The sequence below is a fragment of the Sciurus carolinensis genome, chromosome 17 (assembly GCF_902686445.1).
Source record: "Sciurus carolinensis chromosome 17, mSciCar1.2, whole genome shotgun sequence".
NCBI classification, from domain to species: domain Eukaryota; kingdom Metazoa; phylum Chordata; class Mammalia; order Rodentia; family Sciuridae; genus Sciurus; species Sciurus carolinensis.
In genome coordinates, this window is record NC_062229.1 from 54295216 (window position 1) to 54314637 (window position 19422).

Consider the following 19422-nt stretch of genomic DNA (forward strand, 5'->3'; position numbering starts at 1 on the left):
AGCTCTACCTGAAAGGGGTACCCTTGATGTCTGTATAATAGTAGTCATTTGTCATCACCAAAACCCGTTTCTAGATTGAAAGAAGAAAAAAAAAAAGTCGTAGAGAAAAGAAAAACACAGTTAGTCGGCTAGGTGACGTTTTTTCAGAAATCAATAAAAATAAATGGACACACTATGATCAGGTTAACGGTATTACATGAATCTCGACTGAGATAAGTAAAGACAAGAGAAAAATGATCTCGGCGAAAGATATTTATTCCAGATAGAGCTTTCATAGCTAATTTTTTTTTTCACAGCGGTTTGTTTTAAATTAAGCAGCAAGAATGTTTGAGAAAAATGTACCCCTTTGTCCACTGTCTTCTTCACCTCCATAGAAAACTTGCCCGTCTTTCGATTCACCATGGCGTTTCTTAACTAAGAGGATAAAAGGAAATCTGGGTGTTAGTTCTTCCCTGGGTTGTGCACAACTCACATCCTTGGTTTGAGCACATTTGGTGGCTTGTGCAAAACAGAGATGAGATTCCCATTCAGCCTGGGGTGCTTCTGCAAGTTGGGCAGCATATTGCGGGCAGACCTTTTAAAGCAGGACAAACACCCTCGTACAGTGAGAGAAAGACCAACATTAATTAATAAATGACTTTCAACTTCATTTGGGGTGCTGCAGTGAACCTCTGGACAAGAACAAAAGAGCCCCTGCCATGCAGGTTCATCCCGAGAGAGCCGGAGAATGAACTCTCAGCAATCCCCTAAAACACTCATGTGAGAGTGTCCCTGGGGACAAGTCACATTTTCACAAAGGGTACTGAATTGTCATGAAGACATTATTTTTCAAAAGATCATCAAGTTAAAGACATTTTCCTACACAGTAGTTTAAGAAAAAAAAAATCAAAACACAAAAGACCAATCATTTGGAAGACAGGGATTAGCTTTTTATAGCATGAATCATCTTCAAATGCTCGCTGAGAAATCTCAGTCAATTAATGGCCTTGCTGACAGCGCAGTGAACGGGGGCAACCCCGTCTCTGATTTTTGGAGGTCCCATCTAGGAACAGAGAGCCTGGCTGTCCTCCCCCACCCCTGGCTGACCTCATCTAATTACGTGTGGCCCTTCCAGGAGTTCAGAGGAGGATAGCAGACGCCGGGATGAAAGATGTGCCGTCCTGGACACCAACGGGACCTGACAGGCAAGGCCATTTAATGGAACAGGAGCAAAAACTGACAAGCCACAGCCCGTCAGGAAAACCTCTTTCCCAGCCGGAGCCCCAGTCCTTTATCCTTTCCCCTCTTTTCCCCTTTGAGGAGTTTGAGTGAGATCTGGCTGATAGAAAACTGCGACGCTTGCAAGCCACCTAAATTTGATTCGGGGCTGTCTAGATTTGGGTTCACATTCCCATCTTCTGTGTGAGAGAGTGAAAGCATAATTTTTAGCTGGAGGCATGTATAAAATAAAACATATATTTGACTCTAGATATTTTTTAACAACACATAATGGGCATTTCTGGAAATATTTTCCCATTTTTAACTTTTGTGGTTTTGGACGGGGAGAGCTGGTCCTAATTAAGTCTACTTTCTAACTTTTAAGAACGCCTCGATTTATCTTTAACGTGGTTTTCATTTCTTCTCTCTCTGGTTGCCTGCCTAAAGCCATTTGGGACCTTCTCTCACATTCCCCAGGCAAGTTAGAGATTAGGTAAGTCCCTCTGCACAGCTGCACCCCCACTCCCAGTAGCACAGAACAACCTCAGAGGGCCTGTGAGGGTCCAAGGTCAGGGTCACGGAGGCTTTCCTAGTCTAGTCCTGCTCTTTTAAAAACAATCATGAAAACAGGTTATACTTAATGAATATGCAGTGATGAGACACAATAGGACTAAAGTTTAGAAATGGACCATGGAGCCAGAACTTCATGATCTGGGGCAAATCACTTACCTTGTCCATGCCTCAGTTTCCCCTTCTGAAAAATGGAACTCATGACAGCTCCCATCCCATAAAGTTGTAGTGAGGATTAAATGGGTTGGTATTTAGAAGAGTGCCTGGTATGTGCTAAGCGCTCAATAAGTCATTACCAGCAGATTTCATCTTCCTCATGCTCACTGTGTTAGACACTTTGCAATAGCTTACAAGAGCCAGTTTGATTGGCACAAATGCCCAAGCTCTAACCCACTGCCTTTCAAACTTTTCCGACTATGAACCATATAAGAAATACGTCTTACACAGATGGTGTCCTCCACATCTCCTGTTTCAGCAGGTTCCATTGCTTTTCTTTGTTGCTCAATAACTACCACATGGATTTGGTGACCTCATCCCTAACTCCCCAGGTAGAAAATGACTGCTCTTGGCCACCTGCAAGTTGACACAGACTGAGAAAGAAAGAGCTAACCCAGGACAGCAAGGTTCAGATTTTGCCACTGACACATCCCAGCTGTCCTCTGACCTCTCTACGGCTCAATTTCTTCAGCTATCCTTCATTCTGTCAAAAGTGTCCCTGAGCAAAGATTTCCAGACCACAGGGATCCTATGGTGCTGTTAAAAGCTGTGGTCATCACATTCTTATGGAGCACACATTACTGATAGAAACTGTTTCCTGAGCACTGTGTATTGGGTTCCATTTTTAAAACCTGCAAAATTGCCAGGCAGGGTGGTGCACACCTGTAATCCCAGCGGCTCAGGAGGCTAAGGCAGGAGGATCGCAAGTTCAAAGTCAGCCTCAGCAAAAGCAAGGTGCTAAGCAACCCAGTGAGACCCTGTCTCTAAATAAAATACAAAATAGGGCTAGGGATGTGGCTGAGTGGTCAAGTGCCCCTGAGTTCAATCCCTGGTACCCAACCCCCCAAGAAAAAACTTGTTACATTGTCTTTTAAGGTAATTATTATCCCTGTTTGACATATGGAAAACCCGAGACTGGAGTTAAGAACCTTGTCCAAGTTTGAGCCCAAACTCTTAACCTCTGCTTCTCAAATCAGGAGAAAAAGTACTTGGGCAAAATTAAATATTTTGGCATTTATATAAGAAGTATGAATTATTATTCCTAGATTTATTTTTAATCAAAGAAAAGTTTTAAAAATTGATCATTCCCTAGTCTGTGGTTTTAACTTCCCAGTAGGTTCTTCCATAAGCTCCAAGTACTGTAATCCAAGGTTGTTGGAAACCTGATTTTCTTTCCTTATTGCCAGAGGAGGAAAAGGGTTTGGCAGATTTTCAGTGGACTGCCTGTGAGAATACCACATTGTGAGGCTGATGTGGTCTCGATATGTCCTTTTTCTATCCGAGGATGCTGAGGCTTGAGAAGGGGACCAGAATCACATGGTAAGTCAATGGCATCCCTGTGTTCCAAGAGGGCTCTGGCACCCAGGACATAGGCAAGAGTGATGGGGAGCTGGGCATGGTGGTGCATGCCTATAATCCCAGTGGCTTGGGGGGCTGAGGGAGGAGGATCGCCAGTTCAAGACCAGGTTCAGCAAAAGTGAGGCCCTAAGCAACTCAGTGAGATCCTGTCTCCAAATAAAATATAAAAGGGGGCTGAGGATGTGGCTCAGTGGTTGAGTGCCCCGGAGTTCAATCCCTGGTACCTGCCCCCAGCCCAAGAAAAAGCAGCAACACAGTCAGCTCCCACTAAGGGCAGGAAAAGCATGATCAATGGTACTACTCAGAGTTGTCTGAATATCCTTTGAACTTGCCACTGTCTCTGAATTTCCACCAGGACACAACTGGAAAAATTAAAATGTCCTGGCAGAGAAAAATTGCCAAATAAAAATTTGGTCTTTCCATATGTGAGCATATTATGTAGTCATTAAAAATCTCATGCACTAATGTTCAGCTTAACACATAGTCAAAGGCAAATGAGGACATCAATGACACAGGGTAGCTTCATTTTTCCCTATCAGATGGCAGTCACTTGCAACTGTGATGATATAGTGGACATTAAAGCATCTCTCACCATGTGTGACCACAGTTAAAACCCTCACCAGAATGGTAAACTGGTTGCGTGACCAGTTTCCCCAGACTGGGATGCACCCTTTGCTATCCAGTTCTGAAGTCCTTCTCCAGAGTCGCTGGGGAATCCGCCTCTCCCACCTGCAAGCCTGAAGCTGAAGCAGATTCCACACCCGCCACGGCACCCATTTTCCTAACAGCACGTTACAGATGTGCTCGGGTTCCATTGTGAGCCTGCTGCTCTTCCCTCCCAGGCAGAGCTCAGTAGCTCTTTCTTGGAGAGCCAATGGCCACCTTAGATTCTGTGTGTAATTACATAATGATAGCTCGTCTTCCTAATGGTGGTTCCTTGTCCACATCAGAACAGGAGCCTCACCCTTCCCAGTGCATAGGCAGCCTGCACTTCCCAGCCCCTAATGACATGCCACCTGGCCAGGCTGACAGATTAAAGGGAAGGGAGATGCAGTGGATAAATAGCTCTGTCATTCTCAAGCAAGTATTCAGCCAGCACAGGGACACATACATGGAGGGGCACCGGGCGCCTCTACCACAGAACTGCCTCATCATGCATCAACCTGGGCACCTAGAGTAGGCTTGGTTTGGGGGACCAGGGCTCAAACATGAGCTGCAGAGACACTGGAGAGAGTGTATAGAAGAACGCAATATATGTGACTGAAGATCTCGGAATTATGCCCCAAGGGAAGAGGTTTACGGGACTTTGGGGAAAAAAAAAGACCTCTGGGGAACTTTCCATGGGAGTCATCATGGTAAGAAGAAATGTGGGTTGACTAGGGAACAGGAGAAAGAGATTTCTGACACAGCAGAAGGAATTTCAGGCAGAATCCATGGGGCAGTATTCATAATACCATGCAGACAAACATTGTCTACCAGCCACAGTGTACAAGGTCCTCCCCATATTCTCTGCACTCATCAGGGGACAAGAACCCATCTGCCTGGAGGCACTGAAACAGAGTCCTCAAGGACTCAAGACTCAAGGGTTCTCTCTGTGGTACATTCGTACCATCAGCACAACTTTGGGCACTCGACTGCCTGAGCTGGAATCCACACTATGTGCCCTGAGACTACTGCAACAACTCTCTGCCTCAGTTTCCTTACCTGTCAAATGGAGATGGCAGACACACCTACTTCCTAGGATTGCTATGAGAAAAACATGAGTTCGCGCATCCATGGCTTAGAACGGCACTGGCACATAGCTATATATGGTAGCTATTACTACTTATATGAGTTTTCTCTATTTATAGAAATAATTATGTTCACTGTGGAAATGTTGGTAATGACTAAATTGTAATCTGGAAAAAAAAAAAACCACCAGGATCATCCTTAATTTCTTCAGCCATGTCTGGGAATTTATAACCAAAGGATAAACACTAAAGATAATTTTTCCTTTCAGAGGTAATTCTCACTGGTGATTCAGACTGGACCATGCTTGTCTCAAGGTCCCCTGCTGACTCACAGGTCCCCCAAAGATCTGTCCTACTTACTGTATTGTTAACCCAACACCTAACTCATCCCATAAATTGGGACAGAAGTCCCATTCATACCATTCAGCATGGTTTTTTTCCCTCTTCTTTTATTATTTTAATTTTAGCTAGTCTATTTTGCACATGCTTAACAGTATATGTGATCTTACATCATTTTTGGAAGTCTGCAGGGTCTATGCTATAAACGTGGTCATTAAATTCAACAAGAGCCTAGTTGTCCAAGAATAGTATAATTCTCCTTCCAAGTTTTCTGTAGCTGGGCAGAATCTACTGCTTCTTCTTCAGAGGGCTCTACTTATATGCCTTTTCTAGATCTAGACCAGCATGTAGACAAGTAGGATTCTGTGAAGACTTCCCAAAGATGCTTCATATAGCTTCCAAACTTCCCCAATCACTAGGGTGCAAATCTCCAAGGGAGAAATGTTGGCTTGGGATCTCCCAAGTCAAACTTGCTGATGGCAAAGGAATTCACATTATAAATGTACCATGTTCCCAAGTTGACAAGACAAAGAGTCCTGAACCAATGAGTTAACTGGAGACCAGTTTATGCAAAAAGAAGACACAGGACTGGCTTGAGATGTGGGGAGACTAAGAGCAGCCAATTGGGAAACCAATGCCTGCAGCTTTAGTGAGAAAGGGACGTGGAATGAGGAGATGAAAAGCTTTTCTGAACCAGGATTAGAGAAAGGAGATAGCAGCTCACTGACATTTTTCTGGGGTATGTAGATGATTACAGCAAGCCGAGTCAAGTGTGGGATTCTGAAGTAAGCATGAAAAGAATCAAGTTTGCCTTCCATGTTGATTAAAATGGAAAAGATGATGGAACGGGGAAGCATGTTGATAAGATTCAAGCCTTCTGGGAGAAAAAGCAAAAGGATCTGATGAGGTCGAAATAAATCCATACTCAAGCAATGGCAAGTGTAAAGATAGAAGGAAAAAGAAAAAACCACCACCAGTGGACAGTATTCTTCAAGACTCATGAGACAAATTAGAAACTCTAAGTCCACAGGGCGTTGATACATGAGAGGGTCACCAGAGGGCTAATGACCATAATGAGAATACTACCAACCATGGCTGCTGCTCAGAATGCCCACCTATCCACACAGCACTGTAAGCACCTTTCTAGCTTTCAAAATGGTAGCAGGAACTATCATCGTCATCTCATTTTATTGGGGAAAATTCTACAATGAACAAGAATACCCCTGAAGGGCAGAGGTCATAGTCACTCACTAGAGACAAACAGCCAGCCACAAATGCAGGCATGGATCCCTGGCAGTCTGCATCCTCAGCACTACTAAAGTGGGGTGCACACATGGGATGTCATAAAATCCAAAGAACCTGGCAGCTTCCTGGCAACAATGTGTAAGGAACAAGAAGATCTCAAACTCTAGCAGGTCTCTGAACTGACGTGATGTCAGCCCCCTGGCATGTGGGAAAAGGCGTGTGGTGGTGAGGAAGGAGCTCTTATCACCTGGCAGGGTTATTTTGTCTGAATGTGGGGACTAGACTTAGTATAGATGGAGAGGGAAATAGGTTAGATTTCTAAAACAGACATGATTTATGTTTTAGAGGGGAGGAAGAATATCGGACGTCTCTGCTAGCTGAGGCAGTCTAGGGAGCAGAGGATGTGAAAAGGAGGGCCTGGTCAGGAAGGTATGAGGCTGGCCTGCTTCTGGAAGGCAGTCAGAACCCAGCCTGGGCTTTCGAAGGGTTCTCTTCCACATTGCTACGGAAGGCAGGGCAGAGTGGGAGAAGGACGGGATGCTAAGTCAACGATGAAGCTTAAGAAAGGACCCCACACAGATCCGAGACAGCAGGGCAGAGAAAAGAGTCACCATATGAGAAAGTGAAGAGGAAGGCCTCCGATGGGATGGGAAGACCTGGGAAGCTACGACTGAATTAGGAAAAGTTGGCCAGGGTTCACACCAAGGCAGCCATGTCTAGCAAATCTGATGAGAAAGGAACAGGACTTGACGGGGTGAGGCAGAGGCACAAGGAAAACTTTTGACCCAGGACCAGGCTGTCTGTGTTGGGGGGAGGAAGCCCAGTGTGCTCTTGCAGTGTATCTGGGGGGAGCAGTGAGAGAGGCCAGGGATGCCTGGGAAAAGGGGGGGCAACCACGCAGGAGGAAAGCGGGCCTGCAAAACTCCAGGGGGCTCTTCAAAGACAAGGACAGAGTCCACGAGGTCCCGACAGGTGGATTCTGGTGACCCAGGAGCCTGTCTGGTTGGCCTGCAAGCACCCTGACTTTGCAGTGGACAGGGTCTCCTGTTGCTCAGCTGGGCCTCACTGGAGATGGCAGGTGCCATCAAGTGCCCTGGGCAGAAGACTGGATTTATCAGCAGCAGAGGGAACCAGAGTCCACCAGGGGCGTGCTATCAGACTGCTCAAGCAGTGGGGTGGCTGACCTGTCTGCAGTTGGTCCAATGAACCAGCAGGGAAGTTCTAACACCCCAAATGTGGTAAAAGGATCCATTGTCTCCACATCCCTCTGGTGAGTCTCTTATCCAGCTTCTGGGACAGCCTCAGGTCAACAGAGCTCTCTCCACAGGCGGCTTCAAAACAAATCACTTACCACATCATCTCGGTCTTCCCACTCCACCTCGGACAGGTCCACGCTGCTGTAATTCGGTTTCCTTCGCTTCTTGCCTTCTTCGTACTAGCATTGGGGAGAAGAGAGAGAAAAAGAGAAAAAAAAATCTCCATGAAATCATTAGCCAGGGCAAACTTTATCCTCCAAGTCCTGTTGACCAGATGTGGACGGTGAGTGAACAGGTGTCCCAGAGAAGCCCTGCAGGTTGACAGTCCTCAGGGTTGTAATGGCAGGGATGCCAAGCCCGGATTACTCTGAACATTTTCTCCAAGCCAGGGAATACAAAAGCCAGCTCTTTGCTTGATATGAATTTACCTAGCAGGCTCCTCTGTTACAAATACCAGAAGCGTCCCCTCCTTGGATGGGGTGTATATGGAAGGGGGAGACACTTCTCCTCTATTCCAAAGCTTCTCACCCACTTCATGACACTTGAAAGGACTTCTTAACGAACATCTACCCCAAATCTAGAGCTACCCTTATGCTTTAGAATCCTTCAGTCTCAAATTTATTCCCAAACTCCCTGGGTGGGAAGAAAAGACACCAGTCTTCACTGCTGGAGTTGGACTCCACATCCTGGTGACATTTTGCAGACACACAATACCTTCCATTGGCTAGCACTCTGGCCACCACGATGGCGCTGAACTAAGTGCGGCTATTTCGCCTGGAAGAGATGTGGGTACTGGGAATCGTTGCCAGATTTAGTGGTCATTAGGGAATTTCTCTGGAGAAGCTGATGAGTGCATTAATAACTGGGGAAGTGGTTTTTGTTTCCCTCCTAAATCACGGTGTTAGTCACCCTGCCAACCTACCATTTTATCAACCGGACATTCTTGTGTCTGGACCTTCCTGCGTCTCGAGGCCTTTAATGTTGGTTGTTGGGGTGTTTATAAGGTAGCAAAGTCTGCCCTCTGCTGCAGGTTAAGTATAAGCAACCCCTTTATGATTTCAGATGATAGGACTAATTGTATCCTGGGAATATGAATATATATTATATATTTGTGGTTATTCTGTTTTCTTTTTTGTTTTCGTCTCTGTCTCCAGATTGGTCATCTTCTGATTGAATGACAACACTCTGAGATGCAGGGTTCGTCTAAGTATTTTAGGGCCCCAAAGCCACAGGTTGCCATTTTGGACACTGATTGGCTCCTGTGGGTGCAGTTGCTGAAGGCACCCAGACGGGAAGGGAAAAGCATTGCCAATATATAGAACTGAACAAGTCTAACCAGGTCCCCCTGTGGAAGGTAAGGGGTAGTGGCTAGAAGGGGAACTCTTGAGACACTGTGGTACTAATAGGGTCAGATGCTTTTCCACATTCTTCTTCCCTGTCACTGCATTTCAGGAATCCTATGCCATCTCTGGAAGGTCACCCTCCCCACCAGGCCCCAGAAAGGTCACCCTACCTGCCTCCAAGGGCAGTGGGCTCTCACCACCCCAGCAACCACCCTTCCAGTCCCCTCTCTAAGGTGTCCAATGAACACACACTCATGGTCACCATGATGACATCAGATCCACTCCGGATGATGAGGAAGGGAAGTGGCTCCCTCAGAAGCTGCTGTAAATGATAGCAGGTTGGATCCTGTTATGGAAAGTTCTTACAGGTGTGGAAGCCCTGGCCTTCAGAGAGCCAGGCTTGCTGTCCCTCTCCCCGAGGAGGAATGGGAGGTCAGTGGGAGGAGCTGGCCTGGGCGGGAGTGATGAGGGAGGGGCATGAGATGCTAAGATTCAGGACCGCCCCCTTGGGCAGCTGGAGTCCGTCAGTCATTCTGGACCTCTGCCATTTCCCATTTCGCCAGAACCATTTCTGACAGTTATTGGGCACCTCAGAAACCCACGCAGCCCCTATCTCGAACTTTGAAGGCAGAACTCTTAAAGGTTCCTTGGGTAGCCAACTGCTGGGTCTCCAATGTTCATTTATTATTTATCTTGGTGGCAGTGGTCTCCCTTTGGTCATTTCAACGTGCTCCTTTGGGCTTGGGATGTAGCTCAGTTGGTAAGGTGCTTGCCTAGCATGAAAAGTGCTCCTTTGTTGAATACGCATCGACTGGAACGCTCAAAGTGCTAGGCACTAAAGATATAAAGTCAATTCAACCATGCTCCATTCTTTCCCAAGGACTTTTTGCTGTTTATCATCCTCAGTTCTGCCCTTGTCATTGTCCATTATTCATATGGGAAAATGGGCTCTAGCAGGTTAAATAAGACCTGATAGCCAGTATGGAGGAGGCCACCTTACCCAGCGTCAGTCCCTGACTAAATTTTCATGTCTAAGCCTCAGGTTATTCTAACCACAGTTAAAGAAATTTAAAAACACCCCCAGACCCAGGACACCAAATGTGCCTTTGTCCTCAGAGAAAGCGCAGACAGGTTTTTGTGAGAAGAAAAGAGAACGTGAGCTCTGTCATTTCACGCTGCCCGTGTCACACTGGGACCTTAAGCAACATACCAAGCTCTCCTAAGCAACCTTCCTCAGTAGAAAAATGGGAAAAACAAGAGGTCCTTCACAGCAAAAGCAGGATGTGAGGAAGAAATGAGATATTGCGTGTAAAATGGCAACGCCTTCCCAGGGACAAAATAAACTCTTAACATGCGGATTGGTGAGAACCAGGCACTTCTTGGGAAGACACAGGCTCCTTGCAGAGACATGGCTAATATCACATTTCCGTGGAAGGGGGAGGCCATTTGCTAATTCTGCAGGCCACTGTTCTGCAAAACAGGCAGGCAAGAGATGTTTGTGGAGAGGATGGGTTGGGCAATCACACTCATCTGTGTCCTCCTGGTGAATACAAAACGAGTTGAGACTTAAGACTCTCCGGGCAGAAATTCGGACTGTGCTCAAGCACCCAGCACCTTTAAGATAGCATTTGGCAAAAGTGGAGTCGGTTGCAGAATCTTGACTTCTGACCATTCCAAAATGCTCCTGTTTATTTTTTTTTAATAACCATTCAAGAAATGCAATACATTACACCAAAAAGCTACTCTAGAAACTTGAAGAGATTAGAGAGGGATGGAATAAAAGATTTCTCAGCACAGTTTGTCCCCATGAGTTACCACACTCCTACAAGTTTCTGTAATTTAATTTCACTGACCTTTCACCCTGTTTAACCAGGTACGCACTATATGGTCTGAAACACTTCCCATCTGGGTCTTAATTAACAGGTGAGCTCCTTTAGAATACACACATTAATGAAGCAGGTGATGAATTTGGGGAGAGAAGGAAATTCAGTGAACTGCTGCATAGATTAAACAGATGAAGGCCTGTGAGCAAACTGTAGCATTCTGAGCCTGGATCTGCCTAGATCTTTTCCCCTATAGCATACTGAGCCTGGATCTGCCTAGATCTTTTTCCCTGTAGCGTACTGAGCCTGGATCTGCCTAAATCTTTTCCCTGTAGCATTCTGAGCCTGGATGTGCCTAGATCATTTCCCCATTTTTTAAAAAAAGAATATATTAGAAAGCCAGAGATGAGACCTCCATCAGGAAGACTTTTGTGCTGTGGAGGGCCACCACCTCACCCACTCCCCACCTTTCTTAGGATAAATGCCTCAATTCTGCTGTAGGGAAACCCTGGAACATCACTCTCAATAAATGTGGTTCCAGTGAAGGTATAGTTAGTTGCTCCTGGTTCAGAAATGGGCATTGACCTGAGGATATGAGGGGGCCCACATCACTCCAGGACACACTCCTGGATTAGTTCAGAGGTGGGTACATAACCCAGGCCCATGCAAATGAGATTCAAGAGACTCAACCTGAGATGCTTTCCTGGGACTGATCTGGGGGAAAGGGGTTCTCCATCTATTGGCATGGCTAGGGTGGTAGGATGTGAGCTTGGAATACTTTATGGTCATTACTGTCACAACTTGGAGTGTCCCCAAGAATGAAGCCAACACAGAGAAAGCAGAGAAAAGATATGAAAAGAGTCCTGAAAACAAGGTGTGCACACCTGGATCAAGCTATGCCTGAAATCTTTATTCCTATGGATGTTACATGTATCAATACATCCTCCCCCTGCTATCCCCTTCCCTTTTTTAAAGATTCTTTTTAAAAGGGACCTGGGGCTGGGAGTATGATTCAGTGGTAGAGTGCTTGCCTAGCATACATGAGGCCCTGGGTTCAATATCCAGCCCCTGTCCCCTCATACACAAGAAATTATTTTTAAGCTGGCTTGTGTTTTAAGCATTAAGCATTCAACAGAGTTCCAACTTGTATATATTTAATTCCTCTATTGTTTTTCTTTTTAAGTAAACTGATTTTAAAGTCTACTTTATGTGCAGTATTCACAAACTTTGGCATTTTAATGATTATTTGGGAACATGTAATTCACAAAACACCCACAAGCTCCCCAGGATACACTACTGTGTTTGAGCTGAGCTGATCTCCTCTACCTGCTTCCCACCCACAAGCAACAGAAAAAGAACTAAGTTCTGGAATCTCTAACTCCCAGGCCAGATCTCTCTTCTCCCAGGCAGCTTTGGCCTGGGACAAATCCCAGGTCCCCTAACTCCACGACTCCTTCTTCTTCTGCGTAAGGAGCTCGTTAGGGGGTTGAGGCATCTTATATGGCAATTGTTAGTATATCTATAATCTGTAACTTCCTTTGAAAATGTGATTAACGAATTGCAAACGGTTTCCAAAGGTTTATAAACAGACTTTGAGAGCCACAGGTAGGTTTGTAGTTTTGGGGGCCTGTTTTATGAAAAAAATATGTAGAGGAGAATTTAATAAGGAAAGATATTCTGTGCTATGAAATACTGGGAGGTGGAGTTTCAAATAAAGGCCAGATGTGGCGAACACACAAACAAGCCTGTGGCCTAGGAGGATGGGGAAGAGAAGGCACCCGGGCTGGAATCACCCGGGGTGGGGGGCTTGCCTGAAGTGCCAGAACATTCTTAACAGTATTCTGGATAAAAGTACACTTTGGTGTCACCTGCAGATGGACTTGAGGAGAACCATGGAGATGGGCCAAAGGAGGTGGTCGCCTTGATTTTAAGAAAATGACAAAGGCTATGTTTCCCCTGTGTTTTTTCAGAAAGGCCGGGATGGGGCGTCATCTGCACACATCCCCGTGGCCTCTGGAACAAATATATGTGCCCGGGTCACTGATAAACTGTACATGCCCACTCCATGCTACCAACAGGAAGGAAGGAAATTGGGGGAGGCACAGCTGGAAAGGAAGAAGCCTCACCCATGGTAGCGCCATCTGGAGGAGGGATGGCTGAAGCCCAGGCCCTGGATGGTCTGGGAAGATGCTTCTCTTCCCAGGCGGCCATGGGCCTCTGGTTGTGAAGATATTCACCACCTCCTCCAAAGTCCTGGTCTCCTCTTTCTCTGAAGCTGAGGGACCATTTCAGAAGGGACACAGGTGGTCTTTTTTCCTGTAGATGCAGGAGATAGGGTCTGAGAGCTACTAGCGCTTCATTTCTTCACTTACTCATTCCCTGATCACTTGGCACAATCCTATTGGACACTTAATACTTTTCAGACCCTGCACTAGGCCCAGGCAAGCCTTGGCAAAGGCATAGAGAAGCCACTCTGGAAAAATCTCTCCCTGTCTCAAGTCCCTGATCGCGATTCACTACTAGTGAATCAGGCTGGGTCAGGGGAGGCCAAATAAGAGCTCAGGTGGGGTCCTAGAGGCAGGCCCAGGTTCTAATCAAGTCTATGTGTTGTGTGCCCCAGGGCTTGTTGTGTACTTCTCTGATCTTTATTTTCCTCTTCCGTAGGAGGTAGGTAACAACGCTCAGCTCACAGGAGAAGCAAATAAACAGGATTGAGCTTAGAGTCCTGCATGTCATAAGTCCTAACAAACATGGTCAGAGAATCTGCCCACTCAGCCAGTTCTAATTAACTGCTGGTAAAGTCCCCGAGGTATGCGATGTGATCTCCCCTGCCTCTCAGAACTCATCCCTAGGGAGGAAGTGCGTTCACAGGATGAAATGATTCTGAAGAGCATTGCCACTTATGAATCATCTTCTTCCTTTAAGGCAGCCCTTCACCCTGGCTCAGTGGCCCATTCTTCTCAAAGTCGAGGCAAAGGCCAGCTAGGCCCATAGCAGAGTGACGCCCCGACCTAGAATCTGAAAGTTGGATTCCATCTTGCCAGTGGTAATTAAAGGTCTCTGTGACCGACCCTGAGAAGGTGGCCTCTGGGGGAAGGGAGTCCCATGGTCTCCTTCCACCTCTACCCTCCTGCCATCCGCGGCGGGGGCTACCAGCATCACGATCAAAATCACTTGTGTCATTTTTTTCTGATATTTTTCCCCCTGATTATCCATGTCATAGCTACTCATTGTAGAAAATCTGGCAAATGGTAAAGGGCAACAAATGAAAAGAATATTGCCGTCGTCACCACAGTACAGCCATCACTGCCTGGCCCTCGGCTGTCGGTCCCAAATTAAAAGTACTTTGAAGCAATTACCGCTTCCAGTTTTCAAAGTTCGTGGTTCCTCCAACAAGGAATTTAGAAAACGTAGCAACTGATCTGCTCTGTCTTCGGAATGGCTGCCTTTAGGGAAAATACAAATAAAATAAAGCCCATTTCCCCACCGCCCGCCCCCACCGCTGGCCAGCTCCCCACCCGCCTCCTTTCACGTTCAGCCCTGGGCTAAGCCCACTACACACCTTGTTAGGTTCTCACAGCTCCAAGTGAGGGAGAGGCATTCACAGATGGGCGAATGCAGAGCCCAGGGATGTAGGTCCTCTGGTGACATGGCTGGTCAGCAGTGGATCTGAGACCCAGGCCTACCCTGCCTGCTTTCTGAGCTCCCTTGATGTGGTCTCTTCTCTAACCTGGGCCCCTCCCTTCAGGTGGCAAGAACTGCCCGACTTGTACGTAGAAGACCCGTATGTAGCAGGCCTGTTCCTGGTGGTGACAGAACCGTGCTGGTAGTCACATCCAGAAACCAGTTAGGTTTTGCTAACCTCACTCTCTGGGGCTGTCCTGAAACTGAGCCTGACAGCTAAGGATGGGAGAATCCGTTTGAGGTCAGGATCCACTATGCCGACCGGATGGCAGGAGGCTCAGGATGATGCCCCAGGCCTGATGGACAACAGCCTATTTCCACCAAAATTGTGCTTGGCCCCTCTTGGCTGTGATTCCACAGCAACCCAGACGTCTCTAGAAAAGACGCATGCCTGGTGACACTGACTATCCTGATGAAATTCCGATGAGTCTGTGTTCAAGAAGAAATCCCACATGTCATGAGAAGATGAGAAGCCCAGAATCACCGCAGGGAAGCGGGGCCACGAGGGTGTGCCCCAAACCCGAGGGAAGGTGGGAGAGGAGCCGCAGAGCGTGTCCGGACAACCTGCTTTTTCCTTTTCCTAAAAGGTACCGTGCTCTTATTAATTAATGTTTTTAAGTGTCTCAGAGATGAAAAAGTTCTATGTGCTTTCCTGGTATGATTACAAAATCCTTTTGATCGCTGTCAAAGTAAAACAGCTTGGGTATTAAAAAAAAAAAAAAAAAAAAAAACAACAATTAACAGGCCGCCTTGAGAACCCAAATGACCTTTATCTTCATCAGTGTCCTCTGAGGAGCTGTGAGTCACACACTGTGTATGTGGGGGGGGTGGGGGGAGGAGGTGGCCTGGCCCCACCACCGTTTTGTAGGTCAAATGCGGCCTGAGACACCGGCACTGGGTTTAAACTCTGATTCCCAAGAAGCCGGTCTGTCTCCTAACAGCAAGTTAGTCATAGAAGTTAAAATCGTGCCGAGTGGCCGGGACAGGAGGAAACTTTCATTCTAGCAAAGGGACTGGGAACGGGGACCCTGGAGGCTGAGGGGAGAGTGGCCATGCCAGGTCTGCTGACCAGGTAGAGGGCAGGGCTGAGAACAGACTGCTGTTCAGTGGGGAAGAACAGGAACAGGCTGGGGTGGGCTCTCCAACAGAAATGCACACCAACTCTATTCCAGTAAGTCAGAACACCGGGGGACAAAACCCAGTCCAAAGTCCTCTGGACAAAGGGTAGGTACCAAGCAGTCTTCAGAATTAATTTCAAAAATGTTTTAAAATGGGCACGGATACCTGCTTCATCCCCCAAAGCCCATTTCATACAAGTTTTGGATATCACCACGTCATGAGGAGATACTATCTCAGATTAAAAAAAAAAAGTCTCTATAATTTGAAACTTTAACAGACATATCTGACAAGCAACCTGTTTTTTTTTTTTTTTTTTTTCTCAATTGACAGAACTATATTTGGCATTATTCCATTCCTCAGTTAACTGGACCAGGCGACCCCCGGGTATGTGCAAAACATCAGATCCTTTTAAATAGGGGGTACGATCAGCAGGACAAATCGATTCTAGTTTTGAAACTGCAAAGACAATGAGTTTCCTTATTCACTCAAGTGAATCTGAAAACGGTATCAATCCACACTGCAGCAAAATGTGCTAGCTTTCAAAAGAGGTTGCTCTGAGTCCTTCTTTCCCTGGAAAGTCAGATCTCTGTGTTGCTGGTGTCCCTTCTGGGGCCATATCCTGTCACCCCATTCACAAAGCCTTTTCCTAGCTCTGTCACTGGGAAGAGGACTCTTGTCTTAGCATCTCAGCCTGGGGGAAGGCAGTGAACCTGCCAACAAAGAAAAAGAGGGACACTGAAAAGAGAGAAAGGACCAGCTGCCATCACCTGATACCCACAGCCTACATCAGCATGCCGAGTCTCTGTCAAATGTATACGTTTGTGTGCCCCTGTGATTTTGTTGTTGTTGGTACCAGGGATTGAACCCCGGGGCACTTAACCACTGAGCCACATCCCCAGCCCTTTTCTGTATTTTATTTAGAGACAGGGTCTCGCCGAGTTGCTTAGGGCCTCACTAAGTTGCTGAGACTGGCTCTGAACTTGCGATCCTCCTGCCTCAGCCTCCTGAGCCGCTGGGATTATAGGTATGCGCCACCACCCCTGCCTGCCTGTGTGATTTTATTCATTCATTACTGGTTCATGCAGTCCACTGGATTGGCGATCCAGTAAAATATTTAGTTTAGTTTTGTTTTGTGTTTTTCTTTTTTCTGTGCGTGTGTGAGTGTGTGTGTGTGTGTGTGTGTGTGTGTGATTTCCAATTAGAGTGATGTATCTTTTAAAACATGTTTCTATGTGCATGGTGGTCTGAATAACCCCAAGAGACTTTTGAGGTGACTCGTGACTCATGGGAAAACCCCAGGTCCCCTGTCAGGTTGACTGAGTTCTCTTGGTCTGATTTTTTGCTGTGACCATGGAAATGTGGACAAGGGCTAGAATGGATGAATATAACCAGAGAAAGGGCCAGTGGGCCGGCAAAGCAACCGAGGCCCATCAAACTGCCACATCTAATGATTGCTTTCTATCTTCTGTTTTGAAATTGAATCACATCCGTCTTGCCACTAGCTTGGTGTCACTTACCATAATACCTGTCTCCCGGAAAGCAGTCTCCCCATCTCCCCACCTGGACTCTGCCAAATCTAACCCACCGTCCTGGATCCGGCCAGATTCTTCTACAACACAGATCAGACCACAGTCACCGCTTGGCCTGAAGTCCAGGTGGCTTTTCATGCTGACATTCCAGAATTCCCCAAGACCCATCTCTCAGCCTCTGCTTGCTATTCTGACCTCTCTCTCGCCGTGTCCTGACTGCCTGTCACTGCTCTCTCCTGCTAACCTGAGTTGGCTGTTGGAAACGTCATCTCCTTTCTTATCTTTGGGCTTCTCTGCACAGGCCACCCCATCTGCTCTTAACATCCTTCACCTCGACTCAGAGTCAGGTGGCCATTCCCTCTGACCCTCTGGACTCAGCAGAGACATCAGCTCCTCTGGCCTGTCCAGGTCAGGTCAGGCCAGGGCCAGAACTCCTCAGTCTCTCCTGGTGGCCCCATCCGTCTCCCCACTGCAGTGCGTACTCCTGGCTTCCTTGCCTGCTTTCTATACTAGCTTCTGAGCATCTGGGAGAAAGAAGCTATTTCTTGTTCCTCATCAGATATGCAGAGCCTGGGATAGTGCCTGGCCAAAGAGTGGGTTCTTCATGAATAGGAGATGAATATGTAATGAACCAATTAGCATATGCATTGATTTCATAAATACGCAGAAAACATGAATTATGTGCCCGAACTGGTTTGGCATCCTGTGAGTATTTACTCATTTAGTTCTTATCAAAGTCCCCTGCAGTAAGGAGCCATTTTTGTCCTTTGTTCCGTGGAGGAAACCAAGGCCAGGGAGGTTCAGTAATTGGCCTGAGATCACAGAGTTTATAGTGGTCAAGCTGAGGTTTGACCCCAGACTTCTCTGAGGCCTCTGAGTCGACTCTCCTCTACAGAGGAACACGTATCAGGGAGTTAAAATGTTCTGGAACAGAGGTTGCTGCCAGGTGCCTGCCTGCAACATGTCCTGAGGACACAGGAAGGAGACAATGGCAACGGGCCCTGTGGCCATCTATCACAGCCCTAGAATTGAGAAGAGCTCAGTTTCAAATGATCAACTCTCAAAGGAATCTTTCCTTAAATATATAGGAACATAATGCATTTATATTTGAGCCTTGGAGAGCGTGGACTTCATGTAAGAGGCGTCCAGGCCAGATGAGGATCAAAACTGCTGCAGTGCTGGGTGTCAGACAACGCTGTCACATCTCCCTGTTACCTCCAGATCCTCTTCCTGGAGTGTCACTAAAACGTCTGAGGTTCCAGGAGAGCCCTCCTGGGAGATTCCCAATAGCTTAACTGATTCTGATACATTCAGGAGACGTTTCTGAAATCCCTACGCTTTTCTGCCGGAGAGAAGTAACGATACGTGGCGATGCTTTCGTGTTTAAAATAAATACCCTGGTCTGATCTCTCTCTTCTTTCATCTGTTTATACTTCCCATCCCTGAGGAATTAAGCTTAGCTCATTGGGCAATCCTCTCTGTTCGGTTATAGTTCTGCCAAGCCAGGTCCTGCCTCAATTTAAATCTGCCTTGAGCATTCCTTAGCAGAGGAGTTCTTGGGCTTTTGATGTAATTTGGAATTGTGTGTGTGTGTGTGTGTGTGTGTGTGTGTGTGTGTGTCTTCCAGCTGATGTTCCAGATTTATTTCTTGCTGAGTCTGGCTTCAGCTCGTCCTGGTCTGAATTGTGTGCCTTGAGGTGGACTTTGGTTTCATAATCATTAGATCCAAATGGGAAAAGTTGTATGAGTATGCTAACTGTCCCCTTGCTTTGCTCCTCAAGAGCCCCTCACCCTTCCAAGGAGAAACAGGCCCGGAAAGTACTGGATTTGGGACCCCAAACCAGAGCCTCCAGGGTTGGAGCTGGCAGACCAGTTCATTTGAGATTTTTGTCCCTGGACAGATGGTGCCCAGATGCAAGCAATCCAATGAAATCTATAGCCACAGGCCAAAGAAATGCCACCAGGTATAATCCTATCATGCCACCTAATGGAGGAAGGAGGTCACTGAGACG

The 19422-nt window shown here is 46.7% G+C and overlaps 1 protein-coding gene across 2 annotated transcripts in view; it reads right to left on the reverse strand.

The window, feature by feature from the left end:
* The window catches only part of Cacna2d3 (calcium voltage-gated channel auxiliary subunit alpha2delta 3), an 885854-nt gene that overhangs the window by 197620 nt on the left and 668812 nt on the right, over positions 1–19422 (reverse strand). For both annotated transcript variants that reach the window (XM_047531971.1, XM_047531972.1), the window contains 3 exons: positions 8008–8091; positions 343–414; positions 9–70 (listed from right to left, as the gene is read on the reverse strand). In XM_047531971.1, coding sequence (XP_047387927.1) covers positions 9–70; positions 343–414; positions 8008–8091 — 218 coding nt within the window. The remainder of the gene's footprint in view (positions 1–8; positions 71–342; positions 415–8007; positions 8092–19422) is intronic.